This window comes from Lithobates pipiens, unplaced genomic scaffold (assembly GCF_037356315.1).
Source record: "Lithobates pipiens isolate NorthernLeopardFrog02 unplaced genomic scaffold, aLitPip1_a1.2 Scaffold_25, whole genome shotgun sequence".
Taxonomy (NCBI): domain Eukaryota; kingdom Metazoa; phylum Chordata; class Amphibia; order Anura; family Ranidae; genus Lithobates; species Lithobates pipiens.
In genome coordinates this window covers 129,876,506-129,899,838 of record NW_027507787.1, presented here as the reverse complement: position 1 = coordinate 129,899,838, position 23,333 = coordinate 129,876,506, and the positions used below count along the sequence as shown (strand labels likewise).

The 23,333-nt window shown below is 42.8% G+C and overlaps 1 protein-coding gene across 1 annotated transcript in view; it reads right to left on the bottom strand.

Moving 5' to 3' along the window:
* Positions 1-1,838: 1,838 nt before the first annotated feature.
* The window catches only part of LOC143930512 (elastase-1-like), a 55,779-nt gene continuing 34,284 nt past the window's right edge, over positions 1,839-23,333 (bottom strand). Inside the window, exons 3-6 of the mRNA XM_077454870.1 lie at positions 21,379-21,473; positions 13,940-14,220; positions 7,983-8,146; positions 1,839-2,334 (exon numbers count right to left, since the gene is read on the bottom strand). Coding sequence (XP_077310996.1) covers positions 2,155-2,334; positions 7,983-8,146; positions 13,940-14,220; positions 21,379-21,473 — 720 coding nt within the window. The 3' untranslated portion in view covers positions 1,839-2,154. The remainder of the gene's footprint in view (positions 2,335-7,982; positions 8,147-13,939; positions 14,221-21,378; positions 21,474-23,333) is intronic.

Below are 23,333 nucleotides of genomic sequence, written 5' to 3'. Positions count from 1 at the left end.
AAAGCTTACAAAGGTTCTAGCATCCCCTACCTATCTTAAAAGAAAGAATTTTTACTTCTGTCTGTGTTTTGCCACTTCCTGTCCAGGTGACAACTTTTTTACCAGACTGGAAGTGGAAATTTCTACAACTGAGCCTTTGACTGCTAATCCTTTCCTATTCTATATGTATATTAAAAAAAAGTTCTGATTGTGGATACACTTTAGATGCATTTTTAGAATAGTATTACTGCAGGCTTGAATCTTATTGTATTTTATCTTGCAAAGCTTACAGTATGTTTTGACGGTATAGGACTCTTTGGTCATAAAGCCTGACTTGAGTCAAAATTTTCTCTTTTAGTTTTAGCTAAAGCTGGTAAGAATTAGAAACTTTTTAAATGCTGTCTATGTCCTACTGAGGTTTTTTTTCTGTCAGGTTATACAATCTACATCCCTGGTAAAATAGAACTTTAATAATAAAAAAAAATCTGGTGCAGCTGTTAATGGTAGCCAGTCAGCTTCTAACTTAAACTTGCTCAATTAGGCCTTGACAAAAAAACTGGAAGCTTTTGTGTATGCTACCACTATTTCTCTACTGCATCACAGAATTCTTACCTGCCTATTTGTATGGTGTACAGTTTCAGCATCTGCTGAGATGAATGAACAGAAATTATGTAATCTAAGCCAAACCAATCAAAATCACCAAAGGTCAAAACCCCGATAAAGGCTTATTTTAGTGGCCAGGGGCTGGCAGGAAGCTCCAGGGCCCTGCATTCCTGGAGTGGAGGTGTGTATAGTTTTGCTTTAAAGAGATATCCCCTTGTAGCTCTTTTTGTACTAGAAAATATGCCGTTGGTTGAATTTCCCCTCAATTTTCCACTCTCTGACACCCAGCATGTGAACAGAAACTGAAAAGATTTTGCCACAAGAAGTAAAAGATTTTGCTACAAGAAGTGAGGAAAATTTCCAAAATTGAGACACAGACAGCACTTAGGCTGGGTTCACACCTATGCGGGTTGGATGGGGGTTTCCCCCCATCCAATTCGCATAGCAGGAGAATGTGACTGGCTCTCTATGGAGCCAGTTCACATATCTCTGCAGCAAGTCTGGGGCGATTTGCTGGAAAAAGTGTACTTTTTTGGTCCGTTTGAGGTCCAAATTCAGTCCAAAATTTGGGCTAAAATCAGACCCGAAACAGTGAACCATCACACACTGGACCCCTGCTGTTCGATGGATCTGGCGATGACCTTAAACATTGACAGAGATTCTAACCCTTCCACACTTTTTCCAAAACGAAAAAAAAAAAAAAGTTTTGGTTGGAGATGGGCTTTAATGTTAGTAAGAATCGAACTACAGAGCCTGATTCATGAAGCTGCTTTGGCACTCGCATCATGTGAATTGACAAGTCAAGAAATATTGCCTCATTTATTAATACTCAAATGCTCAGTACCTCAAGTACTATTAAGTCCTTATGAATCAGGGCCATTGTGCTATATAAAGGAGTACAGACTATAAAAACGTATTTAATTTTTTCTTCTTTTGTGGAAGAATTACCCTGCTATTCTCATGTAGTCCATTGACATAAAGCTGTGGTATCATTTTTGCACTGTATATAGATAACACAAAGTAAAGGATTTAAGTGAATGCCAAAGTGACAACCTCTAGAAACAACATTTACAGGTGAATACAGAACATTAGAATGCCAGAAACAACATTATTATCTGCAAAATGTTGTCACCCTCTACTCCTCATCTATAAAATAAAATATAAAAATGGCCTAGAAGGTAATATTGTATCTATCTGAAATGGAAGGTGCGTACGGTGTAAATATTTGATGTACACAGATTGAGGTCACTTTAGCATTTACATGATCTCCTTAGTTTTATTGGACAGGAAAGGCTACAGTTGTAAGTAGCTGCATATGGCAGATCTGTGATCTGTGCAGAGCACAAGATACTGCATTTATTTCACCTCTATGCCAACTGGCCTTTTCTATCTTTGCTGACTTCAAAAACAAGTAGCTACCGGACTGCACACTAATCTAACAACGCTGAAGATGTTGTATGCACAAGCTGTGCCATGTGATAAGACTAAATCCCTGCTATGAAGAATAAGCATAAATCCCTTTTACAATCCAAGATTTGAACAGCTGCCACATTTGAGCTTCCGCTTCTGCCTTTAGTGTAGGAAGAAATCACGTATTCTTGTGGCCTCAATCCATGGAATATAGGTGGAAGTTTTAGTGAAAACACTGGGCTTGTTCTCCACTGTGCAACCAATGGGTCCAAAACTGACTATCCCATGGACTTCCCAACGTTCTCTTCCATTTTGACAGACGAGTGGCCCTCCAGAATCTCCCTGTAAACAACAATCAGTGACTTTTAGTGGTTATCTATACTTAAGATATACAGTACATAAACCTGGAGACAAATATTTGTCTCAATAGCTCCTAATATCTGGGATTGCTTGCTAAGCCAATAAACAAATGAATGCATTGGTCAAAGTCACGTGTAGCAATCAAAGAAGACATATTTTGTGACAACCCTAATTTTGAAAGTTAAATGACTGAACTGCATTTTGCGCATCATCATTATTGCTTGCACTTCTTTACTGAATTAACCCAACAAAATACACCGTAATCATACAAGGATCTAACAGGAAATATGTATTGCCTAGAAACAAAGCTCTTTAGAACAAGGTTAATTTACTAAAGGCTAATAGGCTGTTCACACTGCAAGGGAATTTGCGCCCGAGGTTAATGAATGTGATGAACATTAATTCAGTCAGGTGCAAGGAAAAAAACAACATTTTTTATTGCACATGATTCGGTCATGGAAGTCAGCAGAGCTTGACCTCATTCACTAAGCTCTGGAGAAAAATCCCTAGCAAAATGCTAATTCCCTTGCAAAGAAAACTGCCTACTTGCCTTTAGTAAATTAACTCCCATTTTTCTTAAATAAAATATCAGCCTGAACTCCATTTTAACCGAGAAAGAAATAACTTGGCACCCTTTCATTCTAAATCCTCCAAGGCAGTAACAATTTAATTTAACATTATTTTATCTGCTCTAAACAAAAAGTGAAATTTGACCTGGTTCTATGGGTTACTGTACTTTGTACATTGCTTTTTCCCCTTATGAATTAAGCCTGTTAGTTTTTCAGATTAATATTATACCTATATGTATATTAAAAAAGTGACTGATGCCTATATAGTGGAATTAATTTTTCCCCTTCCAAGTCTGAGTTGTGGGGGCACCCACACTAGCACACAGAACCACACATGAAAAGACTGTGACGGTACACATAGTATTGATTCATGCTGCTGATTCAGCCCGCTGACATAATAGAATGAACATTCCAACCTAGTAATCAGTTTTAACTAGGGCTTTCTTGTGCTATTTATACTGGGAACTGAAATGCCAACATGATATAACTTCCCACAATAAAAAACGTTGAGTAGATCCAATAATTAATGTAAAAGTATAAATGACTTCAAATGCAAAGATTTTATTTTATTTTATTTTCAGGATTACCAATATGAAAAAAGCAAACTGTATAAAGTAGTCAGAAAGCAGACTTCAGTCATTATTCTGATTCTGGATAAATATATTTTTCTAAATTGCTATATACAGGCAAGAACACCATGTATTGTCATAACTGGTATGTGAGTGATAAATGGTGGAACATCACAGTAACAAGTGTCATAGTAAAAGTATTCATTATTCTCTGATCATAAGTGTCTTGATTTCAGTAACCAGAGATTAGGGTTGTGATTGTGTATACAGTGTGCAGTGCTTGAGCATGTCAAAGTCCTCAATTTTTGGATACACATCTTTGAAACAAATGTTGATAACACCTGGTCTCATTTGTATTAAAATCTCTTTAAATTGGTGGAAAATCTCTATCCAGATTTTACCTTCAAACAGTCTAACAATGAGTTTGGAAGATTTAAGGGAATGTTAATCTTGGTATTTGCTAAGATGCTAGATAGAGGCATGCATGCCCTCTGTGGTAGTAGCTAGTTTTAGCATTCTAGCTGGTTTGTAGGTTGTCAGTTTACTAGTAAACATGTGCGGTTCATTATTTGGAGATTTGGATATATCCAAATAAATTTTGGATATATCCAAATAAATTTTGGATATATCCAAATAATTTTTTTTTGTCATGCGCATGTCTGTTTACTAGATTTCAGAGGATTGCCATGCATCAAGTTAAGGAATGGGGTGATTTCACATCAGAAGAAACTTCTGACCCATGCCTCTTCAGTTAACCATGTGATTATTTTTATTATTGCAATATACACACATGTATATGAAACAAAAATTACTTTCAGGTACTTGCAAGAAAAAGTTTTCTTTTTTCTATCCATATCATATTAGAATTCAATGTGATGAAGTCAGATCAGTAAAGATAGATTCTGATTGATTTCAATGAATTACTATGATTAGCAATTAGACAAATATATATTTGCTTGGTAGTAGTCATTGTAGAATTACATTCTTTCTAACTGGACTGCACAAAAATAAATTTGTCAATAAAAGTCAATTCACAAAATGTTTTAATGAAATTTGGAATTTATTAATCTCAAATGGTCACAGGGAATCTTATGATGACTTTTGAAGAAACAACTACGACAACTGGTGATTTATATACAGATTGTGATTTATTGATGTTTTTGTAGGAACATTCAAATTTTAATTTCAGAAAACACAGTTCTGTTCATGGTTTATGCTATGACTCAAATGAATTGAGCATAGCATAATCAACCATGCTGACATTTAGAAAAAATTTGAATGCATGTTTAAAGGTATTAAAAGAAGAACTCCATCAATGCATGATCTGTGTAAAGGAGGTTGGTGGTGTTACTTATGCCACGTACACACGATCAAACAAGCGGGTGGAAAAGTCCGGCAAACTCAAGTCCGCCGGACAATCCCCCCGTGTGTAGCCTCCGGCATACTTTTTTGACCCGAAAGTACGGCGGACTTAGAATGCCGTGTTGCACTCCAATCTTCCCGCCAGACTCGCATTTCGGCGGACAATCCGGCCGTGTGTATGCCAGTCCGCCGTACTTTTGAAATGAGCGGACTTTTCCCGCCCGGAGAAGTCTCCTTCGCGGGCCCCGCCTAACTGGAGACCCGCTCGAAATGAGCGGACTTTTCTCCGGGCGGGAAAAGTCCGCTCATTTCAAAAGTACGGCGGACTGGCATACACACGGCCGGATTGTCCGCCGAAATGCGAGTCTGGCGGGAAGATTGGAGTGCAACACGGCATTCTAAGTCCGCCGTACTTTCGGGTCAAAAAAGTATGCCGGAGGCTACACACGGGGGGATTGCCGCCTGGTATGGACTTAAAGGGGAACCCCAACGCCGAAAAAAATCAGCGTGGGGTTCCCCCCCCAAGTCCACAACAGACCCTTGTCCGAGCACGCTACCCAACCGGCCAGGAAAGGGGGGGCAAGCGAGCGCCCCCCCTCCTGAGCCGTACCAGGCCACGTGCCCTCAACATGGGGGGTGCCTTGGGGAAGGGGGGCCTCGCGGCCCCCCCCCACCCAAAGCACCTTGTCTCCATGTTGATGAGGATAAGGGCCTCTTCCCGACAACCCTGGCTGTTGGTTGTCGGGGTCTGCGGGCGGGGGGCTTATCGGAATCCGGGAGCCCCCTTTAATAAGGGGGCCCCCGGATACCGGCCCCCCACCCTATGTGAATGAGTATGGGGTACAATGTACCCTTATCCATTCACCTGCAAAATAAAAGTACAAAAAAAACACAACACACGAGATAAAATACTTTATTGCACAGCTCCAGGGGTCTTCTGTCTTCGGGGGTCTTCTCGCCGGACTCCTCCGTTATCTTCTTGTAGCTCTTTTGCTAGCGGAGGAGTCCGGCTTTCTTCCTCGCCGCCGGCCTCTTCTTCCGACTTCGGGGGTCTTGTCCCCCTCTTCGGTTCTTCTGCCGGGCCACCGCGCCTTCTTCTAGCTCTTTTACAGGTGGTGGCCCGGTCTTCTGCCGCCGCCGCCGCCGCCTTCCGTTCTTCTGTTCTTCTTCTTCTTCAGATGTTGCCTCGCCGAGTCCTCCGCTCACAATGACAGGGAACGGGCACGCGGCGACTTATATAGGGACAAGGGGCGGGGTCTTCGGTGGATGTCACATGGGTTCATGTCACATGGTGACCCCGCCCCCTTACGATGTCACAGTCCCGGAGGATGCTGGGACTGTCGCCATGTGACATGAACCCATGTGACATGAACCCATGTGACATCCACCGAAGACCCCGCCCCTTGTCCCTATATAAGTCGCCGCGCGCCCGTTCCCTGTCATTGTGAGCGGAGGACTCGGCGAGGCAACATCTGAAGAAGAAGAGAAGAACAGAAGAACGGAAGGTGGCGGCGGCAACAGAAGACCGGGCCACCGCCTGTAAAAGAGCTAGAAGAAGGCGCGGTGGCCGGCAGAAAAACCGAAGAGGGGGACAAGACCCCCGAAGTCGGAAGAAGAGGCCGGCGGCGAGGAAGAAAGCCGGACTCCTCCGCTAGCAAAAGAGCTACAAGAAGATAGCAGAGGAGTCCGGCGAGAAGACCCCCGAAGACGGAAGACCCCCGGAGCTGTGCAATAAAGTATTTTATCTCGTGTGTTGTGTTTTTTTTTGTACTTTTATTTTACAGGTGAATGGGTAGGGGTACATTGTACCCCATACTCATTCACATAGGGTGGGGGGCCGGTATCCGGGGGCCCCCTTATTAAAGGGGGCTCCCGGATTCCGATAAGCCCCCCGCCCGCAGACCCCGACAACCAACGGCCAGGGTTGTCGGGAAGAGGCCCTTGTCCTCATCAACATGGGGACAAGGTGCTTTGGGGTGGGGGGGGGGCGCGCAGCCCCCCCCTTCCACAAGGCACCCCCCATGTTGAGGGCACGCGGCCTGGTACGGCTCAGGGGGGGACGCTTGCTTGCCCCCCTTTCCTGGCCGGCCGGGTAGCGTGCTCGGACAAGGGTCTGTTGTGGACTTGGGGGGGACCCCCACGCCGATTTTTTTCGGCGTTGGGGTTCCCCTTTAAGTCCATGCCAGGCGGCGGCGTCTCCTTCGCGGGCCCCGCCTACCTGGAGATGTGCTTGAAATGAGCGGACTTTCCTCCGCGTGTGTGGGCGAGTCCGTTCATTTCAAAAGTAGGGCGGATAGTACGGCGGACTTAGTCGCCGTATTAGTCCGCTGAAAAAGTGCCGTGTGTGGGCAAGTAGCCCGTACGGAAAGTCCGACGGACAGTCTGGCGGGAAGTCCGCCAGACTAAGTACGTCGGACAGACGGCTACGTGTGTGCGTGGCTTTACACGTACCTGCTGGTCCTTTAGATTTTTAGATGCCGTACTACAATAAGGGATTTAATAGCTATCTGCAGATTACCTGGGAAACTTCACCCTGGGGTGCAGCGTAGTAGCATTTTTAGCTTTTAGGTTTAAGTGAGGTGAAAATAAAGACCACATATATGGTATGTCATTGTTTGCTGGATTAAAGCATATATAAACCAAGGGTTATTAGGTGAAAATTAAAAAAACAAAACCTGAACAAAAGAAAACAAATGTAGCCACTACTCCTAAAAACTGTTAAGTTGCAATACATTTGATTTTTGTTTTTAGTGCTGATTGTTGCACAGATAACAATGATATTAATTTCTTATATATGGGTATTCTTAGCAGGTTTATTCAGTAATGTTTGAAAAGTAAGCAAAATGTTGGGTGTGTTGACCTTCATTCTACATTTCTACACACATTTTTTGTAATTATGTATTGGAAATATTTATATGGTGGTAATTAAATAATGATAATATCAATTTAATGATGTACTAATTCTTCTAATGTTTATGAGTCATAATAATTATCCAAATGGCCACTATAAATCAACATCAACTTAGCTCCACCATAAGGACAGATGTGTTGTGAAATCAAATCTTTACTTTTGTGTAGGAATATTTCATAATAAAATTGGTTCACCAATGTAAAATTCATGGTTAGTTACCTGGCAAGCAGCAGGAGATCCTCCAAAGTCTCTGAAACCTGCACAAATCATTGACTCCCGTACTCTTTCTCCCCAGAATTTTTTCTGCTTGCAAGTTTTGTTGTCAATGATGGGCAACTTGGCTTGGTTAAGGACTTCTGACAGTGTTAAGTTTTCCTTTCCACCTTTAGGCACAGAAATGTGAGATTAAATAACATATTTCTGTCTTAATTTCAGTCTATAGAATAGATCAAATATTTGTGTTAATTAATAGCATTTAGGAAACTCGTAGCTACATTTTCTTTTCTACAAGACTTTATGTTTACATAATCCAAAAAGACACTTAAAGGGGCTGATTTACTAAAGGAAAATACTGTGCACTTTGCAAGTGCAGTTACTCCAGAGCTTAGTAAATGAGATGAAGCTCTCCTGACTTCCATCATCCAATCATGTACAAGCACAAATGTTGTTTTTTTTTCTTTTCCTCGCATGTGATTGCATATTTTTTACAAGTAAAGTTTCACCTCATTTACTAAGCTTTGGAGCAAAGTGCACAGTCTGTTTGTTTTTAGTAAACGCATTCCTTAATGTCAGTATACCCATCTACATCCCATTTGCCATACAGGTTGGGAAGGCTAATGTAAATAATCCATTCCTAAATGTGCTATTCCAAATATCATTAATACCTTGTTTTAGCAATTTTTATTACGGTCACATGACTCATATTCTGTTTCTCTGCACAGCCCTGGTCTGTAGGATGAGGCTATGCAGCAGCATATTAGGTGACCAGTTGAAATCGCTGCTGTGCGCTCTCATTTTCCACTGCTCAGAGCGGATTGGAGAATTTGCAGTGACATGACCACATTAAAATAAAAATAAAAAAAATGATATTACATACACATGTTTCTAATATTTATCCTCGGATTGATTGCTTATAAACTGTAATTGGCATTTCCTGTAAAGTAAAACAATTTCTTAATGAAGTAAATGTTACGTGGGCATGCTGGAGCTGAGGTGATCAAAGAATGCCATGTGTAGTCATGACCGTTCAGGAGACAGAACTGGAGTATGCATAGATGGGTGGCAACGCTGCAGAGGGGAGATCAGCCTGCAGAACTTTCCCATCAGGAATGCGGAAGTCCAAGCTACTGGCAGGTATTGCATACTTATGGCATGGTTTTACAGTAAAGCAAGAACACACATTTTATTTGGGCGCCTGTAATGAAAAAGCACCTTCTGGTTTGGATAAACCTATGTAAAACTTTTGCTCATGGGGCATTTTTAAAACCCAACACTTTAAAATCTCTCAAATATGGACAGTTTTCTATAGATTTATGCCGTGTACACACGACCGGACTTTCCGGCAGACTAGGTCCAACGGAATCAGTCCGTCGGACAATCCGATCGTGTGTGGGCTAATCCGATAATTTTTTGCTTAAAGAAATCAGACGGACCTAGAAATAGAACATGTTTCACATCTGTCCGACGGACTCAACGGGAAAACCGTTCGTCTGTATGCTGATCCGACGGACCAAATAAGATGGAAGGGAAGCTATTGGCTACTGGCTATTGAACTTCCTTTTTTAGTCCCATCTTAAGTCATCATGTTCAAAATGAACGGACTTAGTCTAAGCTAGGTTCACATATCTGTGGTGGGAGACACCACATGTGGTTCGGATTGGAATTGCACCGCATTCCTATTCAAATCACATGCGATTTTTTACAGTGTGATTTGAGCCCATTTTGTATGAGGTTCATTTACACTGCAAGCGTCTTTTTTTTGCCGCACTGGAAGCGGATTGCATGGCTGTTCACACCCTTGTGATCTGATTCTTGCAACCGTACTATGTTTTGCAAATTGTTTTGGGGTATCATAAATTAATATTGACACCAATGGCAGATTGCATGAACAGAGTGCGATTTTTATATGTGAACTTGACCTTTAGAAGGGATATTCATTGTTCTTCAGTATAATTCTGTTGATCAGGTTTTCCAATATTTAAAGAGACAAAAATAAATATTAAATACTGATCTGAGTGAGTGAGAAGCAGGGGCTGTTAAGAAGCCAGGGAACTTCACTGAATCACAGTTTACGAATAAATCAACAACTTTCATGTTCTTAATGATCACTTGGAATAATGTTTAACACTATATTATTATTATACGCAATTTATATGTGAGCAGTTCTAAATAAAACATATTTAGGGGCTCATTTTAGTAGTGGGTGCACAGATGAATGATAGTTCAGTTACATTTGCAGACAGTCATATTCATGCTTTATTATGCCAAACAATAATATCCAAATTCTGATTAGCTCTAAAGGTTCTTTAACCTAATCTGGTAAATGATTTATGAATGATATGAACGTGAAATAATCACTCAATAAGAGCCCTTTTACACTGGGGCGGGAATGGTAGCGGTAAAGCGCTGCTAGTTTTTTCAGGGGGGAGCAGGGCACTTTTAACTCCCTAGAAGGGTTTACAAAGGGGTTAAAAGCACCAGTGTAGCGCCACTGCCAATGGGCAGGGGCAGTGGAGGAGCGGTGTATACACCGCTCGCAAACCGCCCGATAGATGCTGTTTGCAGGACTTTTTCTAACGGGCTTTCACACTGGGACTTCAGATGAGGCCTTATTCAGGTGCATTACTGGCACTTTAACTCCAGACAAATAGTCAAATACATATGAAATACATAAATGCAGTGGCGGCTGGTGATTTTTTGTTTGGGGGCAGCAAACACCCAACCTCCCCCCCCCCCCCACGGCAGCGCAAACCCCCCCCCCCCGCTGTCTGCCAGTCGGTCCACTGGCACTTACCCCATCTAGGCGGCGGGAATCCGAGGAGCAGCGGCAGAGATTGAGCATCCGAGGAGCAGCAGGGATCAGGCATCCAGGCATCAGCAGGGATCGGGCATCCAGGCATCAGCAGGGATCGGGCATCCAGGCATCGTCGGGGACCGTGCATCGGCAGGGACCGGACATCCAGGCATCAGCAGGGACCGAGCATCCAGACATCAGCCATAGGCTCTTCTCCTCGCTTCCACTGTGCATCTCCTCCCCTCCTCCTAGGCATCCAATAGGATGGCCTGTCCTTTCAGACAATCAAGTGATGGGTATCAGACCTGCTTCCCGATTGGCCGGGAGGAGGATCAGTGCTGCAACAGTGAATTTTCATTCACTGTTGCAACACACCTGGCTGGGCTCCAGTTGCACTCTCTGCATCCCGAGCCCACCCTATTTTGAAGCCTGTTAGAGCCTCTGACTGCTGTAATTCATACGCCCGGTGTCCTGAAAGGGGCCGGACGCATGAATAGGTTATGGCCTGTGATGGCATATAGGGGGTGGCCTAGAGAGAGGGGGTGGGCCCGGACGCCCCTAATGGATGGACTGCCCCTGCATAAATGAGATTCTACTTGCCAAAGGATTAGTGTTTCTGTTTTTCCAGTATTGAAATTTGCATATCTATGACACACCTAGCAGCCCTGTTTGCCAAGGGAAGAAACCTGATTTTTCTTCACTGTTGTTCAATAACACTTACAGGCCTTGTCTTCCACCATTACATTTTTCCATTAATTTAGGCCAAAATATATTCTGCTACATTTCTATGGTAAAAGAAAATCCCAATAAGTGCATTATTTATGGCGGTGATCAGTAACTTATAGTGGGTCTGTGTGGCGGACAATCTGACACTAGCTGGCGCTGGCTGGGGGTACACTAACTGACACTGACATTAATATTGACACTAATAGAGTGATAAGTGTTAATAAATATACACTGTTACTATACTAATGACGCTGGCTGGGAAGTGGTTAACATCTAAGCCCTTATACACACGGTTGTACATTCCGACAACCAAATCCATCGGATTTTGTCCGAGGGATTTTGTCCGAAACTGGTGTGGCATACACACGGTCGGACAAAGTTGTCGGAAAATCTGATCGTTCAGAAAGTGATGACGTTATTTCGTTACTATGGGACTACGTTCAGGCTAGTAGCCAATAGCTTTGGTCTAGGAATTTGATCTGAGCATGCGTGGCACTTTGTCCAATTGGAACTCTCTACAAATGATCGGACAAAGTCCGATTGGATCATGTTGTCCGAAAATTTTACAGCCCAGCTCTTAAAGGTTGTCTGTCAGATATTCAGACGGAAACAGTCCGATGGAGCCCACACACGGTCAGATTATCCGACAACACGGTCCGATCGGACATTTTCCGTCGGAATGTCCGACCGTGTGTACAAGGGCTAAGGGTGATCAAATGGTTAAATATGTTCCTAACAATGTTTACTGTGTGTGTTATGTGCTGCTTTTACTAAGTGATCTTACTGCAGGGGATAAAAAACAGCAAGATCACCTGTGTGTGTTCGGAGCTCTGTGTTATTTACAACACAGAGCTGCCTTCCCCCAATGATGGAGCCAATCAGCATGTGCCGGCAATGAATCATTGCACCAGGTGTGCGCGCTCTCCCCCTACCCAGAAATGCCGCTCACGTATCAGATACGTGATCCAGTACAGAGCGGCCATCGTGCAGCATGGGGTGGTTGGAAAGTTGTTAAATTTTATTTTTTATTTGCCCGGAGTTGAGCTTTAAATGTCTAAAAATAACAGTGTTATTCATATCATAATATAAGTCAAAGAGGAACTAAACCCTTACATCCTTTTCAGCCAAGGAAGCTGCCACTTGGCCTCTGTTTTATCTGCAACTGTATGTGATCAGTTATGAAACCAGCCATTTGATGCGGTTGAGAGCAGAAGCATATGTGACAGTAGAATTCCAGCATGCTGAGAATGTCACTGTTTTTTTGAAACCGTAAAATCAATGGGTTGGTTCTGCTTTAACCAAATGACTTTGGGATGATTTACCCCCCTTCCTGACCGGGCCATTTTTTGTGATATGGCACTGCATTCATTTAACTGACAATTGCGCGGTCATGCGACGCTGTAGCCAAACAAAAAATTATCAACAATTTTGAAAAAAAACTATATTTTTTACTTTCTCCTATAAAACATATCCATACATTTTTTTAAAAAATAATCATATTTCTTCATCAATTTAGACCAATATGCACAGTATTCTGCTACATATTTTTGGTAAAAAAATTCCCAATAAGTGTATATTGATTGGTTTGCGCAAAAGTTATAGTCTACAAACTATGGGATATATATATATTTTTTTAGTACTAATGGTGGCCAACAGCGACTTATATTGGGACTGTGATACTGCGACGGACATTGTGACACTAATTGACACTTTTTGGGGACCAGTGACACATAGACAGTGATCAGTGCTAAAAATATGTTCGCTGATAGCTGTTCTATTGACACTGACTGGGAAGGGGTTAAACATCTAGGGCGATCAAAGGGTTAAATCTGTGACTAGCCTATTTTTGTGTACTGTGTGGGAGGTGCTTTTACTAGGTGAAGGCATGGATCCATGTCCCTGCTTTGCAGGAACACAGGATCCATGCCTTCCCCACTGACTTGTTCTGACTGTGTAACGAATGGGTGGCGGCAGACATCGATTCCGCAGTACCCGCTGATCAGCTCCGACTGTGTATAATCACAGTGGGAGTGAGGCGCCCCCTATCTGGAAGAGCCGAATCACATATATATATATTGTACGTCAGTGGTCATCAACCCTGTTCTCTGGGCCTACTAACAGGCCAGGTTTTATGTATTACCTTGGGGAGATGCAGACTAGAATACTGCAATCACTGAGCAGCAAATGATATCACCTGTGATGTATTTCACTTATCTTGCAAACCTGGCCTGTTAGTGGGCCCTGAGGACAGGGTTGATGACCACTGGTGTACGTAACGCCCTGTAGCATAAAAAACTGCTATGGGGCAGACAGCAAGGCAGAAGCAACAAAACATTGAACCCCACACTGTTGAGCTGTTATAGTTTTTAGGTTAATATAGATAGATTGAACTTAGACTTGTATTATTATTTAGTTTTTTAGGGTACAAGCAGATTACCTCTGGTGTCTCCCCATCCTGTTACCCAGCAGAAATGGCCTGGACGTAGAGTTGTTTCTTTCTTGGGAAGGCAGGCATACTGTATAAAGTGAGTAGGCAGTATATCCTCCACAGGCTTGACCAATGCAATGTCATAGTCCAGCTCGTTCAAATGGGGATAGCGAAAGCGTTCATGTCTATAAATGCGTTTCACATTGTAAACTTTTTCCGTAGATTCTGTATGGTTGAGGTTATGCTTCCCAAGGACGATCCTCCAGTTGGCGGCATCTTCTGCCTTACCCCTATATAACAAAAGTGAATGAAAACCAATGTTAGAATTATACATAATTTCATTTCTTTTAAAGTGCAATTTAAAGCAGAATTCAATTCACATTTAAAAATAATGTTGACAGGCAGGATTTTTATGACAGAAGATACCCTAATTGTCTCTTCTGTCATAAATGCTTCTACCTACCTGTCAGCAGTAATGTGCAGGTCAGAGTACATTTACAGCATTGCTCTGTCATCAGGTCCTGACCATATAAGCAGCCAAACAGATTAAACCTGGTAGGTAGACTGAGAGTAGATGGAAGCACCCAGGACCAACTGGAGCATTGACAGCACAGCACTGGAGGGCTTCTTTTGACAGGTTAGTGTGCCATAATGTGCCAATATGCTATGCATACTAGCACATTATGACATATACTTCCTAGGGGCCCATTAAAAAAAATATATATACCGTATTTATCGGTGTATAACATGCACAAGCGTATAACATGGACATTAATTTTAAGAGGGAAGTTTCAAGAAAAAAACCTTAAATTTTAAATAAGGAACTTTGAAGCAAAATAAGGGTCAGTGCCCATCTTCAGCCTCACCATTGCCATCAATGCAGCCTGATCAATGCCCATCTGCAGCCTCATCAGTCCACATCAATGTAGCCTCACCATTGCCTTCAATTCAGCAGCCTCACCATTGCCATCAGTACAGCCTGATCAATGCCCATCTGCAGCTTAGAGGGGACAGGGAGTAAGAGGGTGGGACGAGCACCGACAGTTTACATACAGTGAGAATCTCCTATGATAGCCAGAAAAGTGATCCAATGCCGGCCCCGTAGACAGGACGTCCTATTATAGAGGCTGTCAAGTGAGATTCTCACTGTGTGTAATCTGACAGCGCTCATCCTGCCCCCCTCCCTGTCCCCTCCGAGGCAGCTAAAATTGAAGTATTGGCGTATAACACACACACACGCTATTTGCACCTGATTTTCATGGTGAAAAAATGAGTGTTATACACCAATAAATACAGTATATAACAGAGTTTAATTCTTCTTTAAGGCCCTATTCATAACGAAAAACAAAATTGTTATCTGCCTTCTTTGGACAGTGCAGTGTCTACGCATCACTACCCATGTTTTTACAGTATCTCACAAAAGTGAGTACACCACTGACATTTTTGTAAATATTTTATTATATCTTTTCATGTGACAACTCTGAAGAAATGACACTTTGCTACAATATAAAGTAGTGAGTACGCAGCTTGTATAACAGTGTAAATTTGCTGTTCCCTCAAAATATCCCAACACAGCCATTAATGTCTAAACCGCTGGCAACAAAAGTGAGTACACCTCAAAGTGTCAATATTTTGTGTGGCCACCATTATTTTCCAGAACTTCCTTAACTGTCTTGGGAATAGAGTTCACCAGAGCTTCACAAGTTGCCATTGGAGTCCTTTTCCACTCCTCCATGACGACATCACGGAGCTGGTGGATGTTAGAGACCGTGCGCTCCTCCACCTTCCGTTTAAGGATGCCCCACAGATGCTCAATAGGGTTTAGGTCTGGAGACATGCTTGGTCAGACCATCAGCTTTACCCTCAGCTTCTTTAGCAAGGCAGTGGACACCTTGGAGGTAAGTTTGGGGCCATTATCATGTTGGAATACTTCCCTGCAGCCCAGTTTCCGAAGGGAGGGGATCATGCTCTGCTTTAGTATGTCACAGTACATGTTGACATTCATGGTTCCCTCAATGAACTGTAGCTCCCCAGTGCCGGCAGCACTCATGCAGCCTCAGACCATGACCACCATGCTTGACTGTAGGCAAGACACACTTGTCTTTGTACTCCTTACCAGGTTGCCGCCACACATGCTTGACACCATATGAACCAAATAAGTTTATCTTGGTCTCATCAGACCAAGATAAACTTTGCTTGTTTGCTTGTCTTCAGCAAACTGTCCTTGTGGCTTTCTTGTGCATCATTTTTAGAAGAGGCTTTTTTTTTAGGATGAAATGCTGCTGCCAGACTCATCCACCTTACCAATCACTCTGTGTCTGTTACCCCTCTCTGTCAATCCCTCCACATCATTTTTAGAAGAGGCTTTTTTTCTAGGATGACAGCAATGCAGACCAATTTGATGCAGTGTGCAGCGTATGGTCTGAGTACTGGCAGGCTGATCCCCCACCCCTTCAGCCTCTGCAGCAATGCTGACAGCACTCATACATCTATTTCCCAAAGACAACCTCTGGATATGATGCTGAGCACGTGCACTCAACTTCTTTGGTCAACCATGGCGAGGCATGTTCTGAGTGGAACCTGTTCTGTTAAACCGCTGTATGGTCTTGTCCACCGTGCTACAGCTTAGTTACAGGGTCTTAGCAATCTTCTTAAAGCCTAGGCCATCTTTATGTAGAGCAACAATTCTTTTTTCCCAATTTGGACATTTTCACTTAGGGGTGTACTCACTTTGGTTGCCAGTGGTTTAGACATTAATGGCTATGTGTTGATTTATTTGGAGGGAACAGAAAATGTATACTATTATACAAGCTGTACACTCACTACTCTACATTGTAGCAAAGTGTCATTTCTTCGGTGTTGTCACATGAAAAGATATAACATTTCTTTTTTTAAATGTGAGGGGGTTCTCACTTTTGTGAAATACTGTACCTGCCACTCATAAAATGCAGAGCAAGGTGTGGCGTCTGTGGTGTACCATGATGTGCATAAAACAACAGTTCGTAGGATTGTGCTATTTTCCTATTGGCAATTTTGTTTGAAAATGAATAGTTTTTCATTTGTTTTAGAGTCTCAAAGCAAATCAAATGCCAAGCACATTTGTAATGGACACCACTGAGCCTTATATGTAAGTTGTTCATTTTTTCTTTCTTTAACCACTTTCGGAAGGTTTTAACCCTTTGCTGGCCAGGCCATTTTTGGAGCTAGGGCACTGCATTGCTTTAACTGACAATTGCGTGGCCACGCGACGCTGAACCAAAATAAAATTGATGTCCTTTTTTTCCCACAAATAGAGTTTTTTTTGGTGGTGTTTGATCACCTCTGCTGTTTTATTTTTTGCGCTATAAACAAAAAATGACCGACAATTTTGAAAAAAAATCCCAACACAATATTTTTTATTTTCTGCTATAAAACATACCCAATACATTTTTGGTGAGCAGTGATTTTTAGTGGGGACTGCGACATTGCAGCAGACAAATCTGACACTAAGTGACATTTTTGGGGACCAGTAACACCAATACAGTGATCAGTGCTAACAAAAATGAACTGTCACTGTATAAATGACACTGACAGGGAAGGGGTTACCATCAGGGATGATCAAAGGGTTAAGTGTGCTCCTAGGGAGTGCTTTCCAAATGTGGGGGGAGTGGATGCACTGGAGGAAAACAGAGATCCATCTTTCTGCTTAGCAGAAACACAAGATCTCAATTTTTCTTCCTCTCAGAACCGCGGTCTACCTTGTTTGCATAGGCAAATCGCTGTTCTGCTTTTCCTCTGAGTGATCAGTGGGTTCCAGCACCCATCGTGGCCACCGGACCCGCTGATTGGCTCCTGCTCACAACAGGAGTGGGGCTCTGGCGGCACACGCCCCAGATGGCGTACACAAAATCACATACAAGTATGGGCCGCCATGCCACAGTATATATACAGTGGGCGGTCCGGAAGTGGTTAAAGTAGCAGTATGCATCAAGGTATTTTCCTTTACCTGGAGGGTCTTTAAGAGCCAGGTCACACCACAATTTCTGCGTCCCAAATATGTTACTGCATTTTTATACATTCCGATGGGTTACTGTTACTTATGTAATACTGACATATAATCACACACATGGGTTGGACTTGATGGACTTGCATCTTTTTTCAACCTCACCTACTATGTACCTATGTAACTAAAGCATTCCGGTACGCATTTTACCCTCTTTTTCTTCATCTCAATTTATCTTCAAGATGTGCATTCTGGTGAGTTTTTGATGCACTTTGCTGCATTCAATACAGAAAAAATACATGTTCTACTTTTGTTGACTGCATTGGAATGCACTGCACTAGTGTAAACTAGGGCCATTGGAGTCCAGATTAATCACTGTCCATGTATTTTTGATGCAGAAAAAAATTCACTCGAGTACATCTGGTGTGAACCAGTCCTACAGCACAGGACCCTTTCCCAAAGTCGCATCGCAGTTACGTTGCATTGATGCAAGCGGGCACCAGTGAAATGAATGTGATTTCCATTGTGATGTGATGAACTTGCATCAGTGTGAAACAGGCCTAAAGGCAAGGGCAATGTTCACATGCTGCAGAGATGTGAATATGATTGGGTAAGCACACAACACAGCACTAAAACATAGCGCAGCAATACAAATTTGACAGCAATGGCTGACACATTAAACCTGACCCTGACCCATTTTGAAGATACAATCAATAATAAGAGGTTTTAGATACATAAACACCTGACAGGGGTTTTAACCCTTCTGCACTCTACCCAAGCCTTAAAAAAAAAAAAATTTCCCAGTGAAAGTTTAAGCACATTTGCCAAAAATGTATTTTGTTACCTTTTGAACACTATGACAGCTTACACATATTGTTTGGCACTTTACTTTAAGTGCACACAAGCAGTGCAGTCCTTAAAAAGGGCTTCTGGGTGACCTCCCCATTTCCCTTTGAAATGCTTACGAGGGATTATGTGGGCTTTGCCTTTAATACACCTGTGTGATTTTCTTTAGAAACATCCACATATATCTGCGTGTGCCATGCTAAAATGATAAAAGTGACTCACTAAAGTGTCCTGGCTATTGTGTTTCTTTCTCTTGATAAACCCTCAGAATAAGGGTACAAGAGACACTTCTGTTTTTCTGTTTCAATGTTTTTTATTAATCGTTTACGTAGATTGTTAAAGAATTGTCAGTAGAACAGCGAACAGTCCTTGCTTGCTCCATATGTATTGAAAGAAAAATAAATTCTGTTGAACAAGAAAACAAACATCCAAGCATGGAAACAGTACAACAATTCAACAATTGAATGTTAGGCATATTGCAGACAAATATGGACTCGACTTGTAGGTTAGGTCCTTTTTTCAGCCCCCACGGCATGCAGTAACTAGTACGGGAGGCAGGACAGTGTCTCATGTCGAGATATTGGAGTAACACAGAATCTATCTGTACTCTATAGTTACATAGTTAGCAAGGTTGAATAAAGACACCAGTCCAACCTGAGTGAGGTGTCTACAATTGTCCCTATCCCTGTACATTGCACACTCACATTGGTCCCTACCCTCAAGGAGCCCACAATCCAAGGTCCCCATTCATATACTAGGGCCAATTTTGGACAGAGGCCAATTAACCTACCTGCATGTCTTTGGAGTGTGGGAGGAAACCAAAGTACCCAGAGGAAACCCATGCAGGCACAGGGAGAACATGCAAGCTCCAGGCAGGTAGTCATGCTTGTCATGGTTAAGATTCGAACCAGTGACCCTTTTTACTGCTAGGCGAGAGTGCTAACTCCTACACCACTGTGCTCCCCCATAGTGGAGTCAATCTATCAGTCATCCCTTACGTTGTATGTTTATAACTTGGTCTCTGTGAAACTTCCCAGCTAAAGTATCATCACGGCAAGGTAGTCTGGGTGACTTGATACCATAGAGGGCAAGATTCATTCAACAATTGTCTAACCTAACTGAAACACTTTTGTTTTTAATCTACCAGTGCTACCACCCACTTACATGCAGGGAGAATGTAAATACTGAATGGAGGTTTACTCCACACCTTGTCATTCTCTTAGCAGGACCTGGCATACAGCAGGAACCAGCAAGGAACTAGATGTGGTGGGGGTGGGGGGGGGGGGGGGGTGAGTGGAGATGGGTTTGACAGGAGCTGGCAAAGTTTTCTTTTCCTATTAACAAGCTGGTGATTGGTTTCTCTGACCTCCTAGTAACCAATCACCAGCTTAATAGGTAGCTCCTGCTCGCCTGTCCAGTGCTGTGCTCTGCTGTAAGTCTTTCTACATCCTAAATCAGTGAAAATGTAATTTGTTTTAATTTTTTTAATGCTATATTTAATATAACATTAAAATATTTACTTAACAAGGCAGTAATGATATGTACAGTGCCTATACTAGCCAATCATATTTTTTGTCCCTATTTTATTTATCATAGTCAGATAAATAAAATATGATTGCTGGTATTGACTGTGTGTTGAGTTATTTTGAGGGGACAACAAATCTACACTATTATACAAGCTGTACACTCACTACTTTACATTGTAGCAAAGTGTAATTTCTTCAGTGTTGTCACAAATATATAATAAAATACTGTATTTACAAGGGGGTTTTGAGAGATGCTGTAACTGCTTTAAAGGTTCAGAAACATGATTATAAAAAATTTAATCTATAGATAGGAAGTAGGAAACATCTTTAGCTATCTACATACTGCAACTCCCTTCTCATTGGCTTACCTCTACATTCTACAGATACAATCACCTCTTCAATCCATTGTGAATGCTGCTGCCAGACTCATCCACCTTACCAATCACTCTGTGTCTGTTACCCCTCTCTGTCAATCCCTCCACTGGCTTCTACTTACCCAACAAATTAAATTCAAAATACTAACAACTACTTACAAAGTAATCCACGATTTAGCCCCCAGCTACATCACTAGCCTAGTCTCTAAATATCAATCTAATTGTTCTCTTTGTTCCTCTCAAGACCTCCTGCTCTCTAGCTCCCTCATCATCTCCTCCCATGCTCACCTTCAAGTCTCTCCAATCCTATGGTTTACCCCAATCTGTCCGCTTATCTCCTACTCTATTGGCTTTTAGATAATCCCTGAAAACCCTTTTCTTCAGAGAAGCCTATCCTACCCACACCTAACAACTGTATTTTCATTTTCTCCATCAGCTCACCCCCACAGTTATTACCTTTTGTTTCCATTTGACTCTCCCTTCTAGATTGTAAGCTCTAATGGGCAAGGCCCTCTGATCCCTCCTGTATTGATTTGTATTGTAAGTGTAGTTCTGCCCTCATGTTGTAAAGCTCTGCACAAACGGTTGGCGCTATATAAATCCTGTATAATAATAATAATAATCTACATAGTACTGGCTAAGCACCAGTCTTCCCACTATACTTATACTGTTATCCATTATCCATGGCCACTATCAAAGGCATGTACAAAAAACACTTACTTCTGAAAGCAGTGGGCTGCAGTGAGAATCCAATTCCTGTGAATGAGCGTCCCACCGCAGACGTGAACATACTTCTTACTTGCTCTAGACCGAACCTTATAATAATAATAATAATACAAAAAAAAGACTGTAAATTAATTTCATGTAATGATTTATTAAACTAACCTACAACAAGTAATTGCAAATTCTGTATTTTGTTTGTCAAAATAAAGCACTATTCAAGTTAGTGTTAACATGTGGTCACACCCCTTTAGCACCTGATGGTATTATATATATATGTACACTATATTGTCAAAGGTATCAAGATGCCTGCCTTTACACGCACATGAACTTTAATGGCATCCAAGTCTTAGTCTATTTGGGTTCAATAATGAGCTGACCTTTTCTTTTCGAAAAATAGTGGACAGTCCCGCCCCACTATAATGTCATGTATTAGGCTTCTCGCTACCCCGACCTCTTGGGTCACTGAGGTATGGCCATAGGACACAGTCACCGAAACCATGGGGTACTCCTTGCAATTGGATCCAGGTGAGTGGTGCAGACTCTTTGCACATAGAAGGAGCTTCTCCAACCACTCCCGCAGTCCATAGGCTCCTCCTGAAGTGGGCATTGCGCCTGGGTATGTCCCCAGGACCGTTATCGCCAACACTGTAGGTCTCCTGTTCTTGGGACAGGAACCACCCTTCGAGGTTCTGTAGCAGACGATGCGGTTTTGCGGATCACAATGTCTGGCAGGGCTTCTCTCCTAGGCGCTATGACTGGTCTGGTTGTCCTTGGTGTGGGTTCCCTACCAACTCCACCAGCTGGTCAGCGGTTGCGGGGTCTCCATGGCTTACCCAGCACTGTAGGTCATCTGGTAGGGACCGCAGGTACCAGTCCATCACTATTCATTCCACCATCTGTGGGCCTGACAGTTTTTCTGGCTGCAGCCATTTTTTAACCAGCTGAACCAGTTCATGCATTTGAGACCTTGGTGGTCAGTCAGGTTTGTACCACCAGCAATGCACCCTCTGAGCCCGGACAGCTGTGGTCACTCCTAGGCGGGCCAGGATCTCTGCCTTCAGACGCTCATAGTCGCTGATATGTTCCACTGGGAGGTCAAAATAGGCCTTTTGCGGGTCACCGGTGAGGAAAGGGGGGATAATGCCGGCCCATTGATCACGGGGCCACCCCTCTTTCTCCGCTATCCTCTCAAAGGTGGTGAGAAAGGCCTCTACATCATCGCTGGGCATTCGTTTTCGTAAAAAATGGCTGGCCCTCACAGACACCTGGTTGCCAGTGGCAACAGCCGCTTGTTCACGTCCCTGAGCCAGCCGCTGTACTGCCTCCTGCAAGGCAGCCACCTGTGCTTGAGTGGACCCCTGCTGAGCAGTAAACTGGGCGGCTAGCAGCCGTGTGCTTTCCTGTTGTGCAGCTATGGCCTGTGCCAGGGCCTGCTGCTGCTGAGCCATCGCTTCCTCATGGCGGCGGTTTGCGTTTGCTGAAGTTTGCTGCTGGGTCACGGTGGCTTGTGCCAAAGCCCTGATGACCTCCTCCATGTCTTTGCCTGCTGCCTGCAGCATCTGGGCTGGCTTCACCCAAGACATGCAATGTACACAGTCTCTTTTAAATGTCAGTTTTTAAACGGTTTTTGCGGCTGCAAATGCACTTTTGCCCGCATTCTCCACCAGTTGTAAAGTTTGGGGATACTAGCTCCGCTGGACTAAGTGCATAAACCGGTATAAGGTGAAACCAAAATACTTTTATTTATAATTAAATCAAAAATAAAGCTTTTCTTCAGCATACAAAAAACGTAAATTAAAGTCCGCTTATCTTCAGCACAAATAATACGAAAAGAAAGCACCTACAGTTCTGTAGTCAGGTCTTCACCAAAAAGTTTCTTTAGAGTCCTTGCAGAGATCTTTTTGCAGCCTCCAAAGCAGCAAAACAGCAATACAACAACACAGCCAGACCGC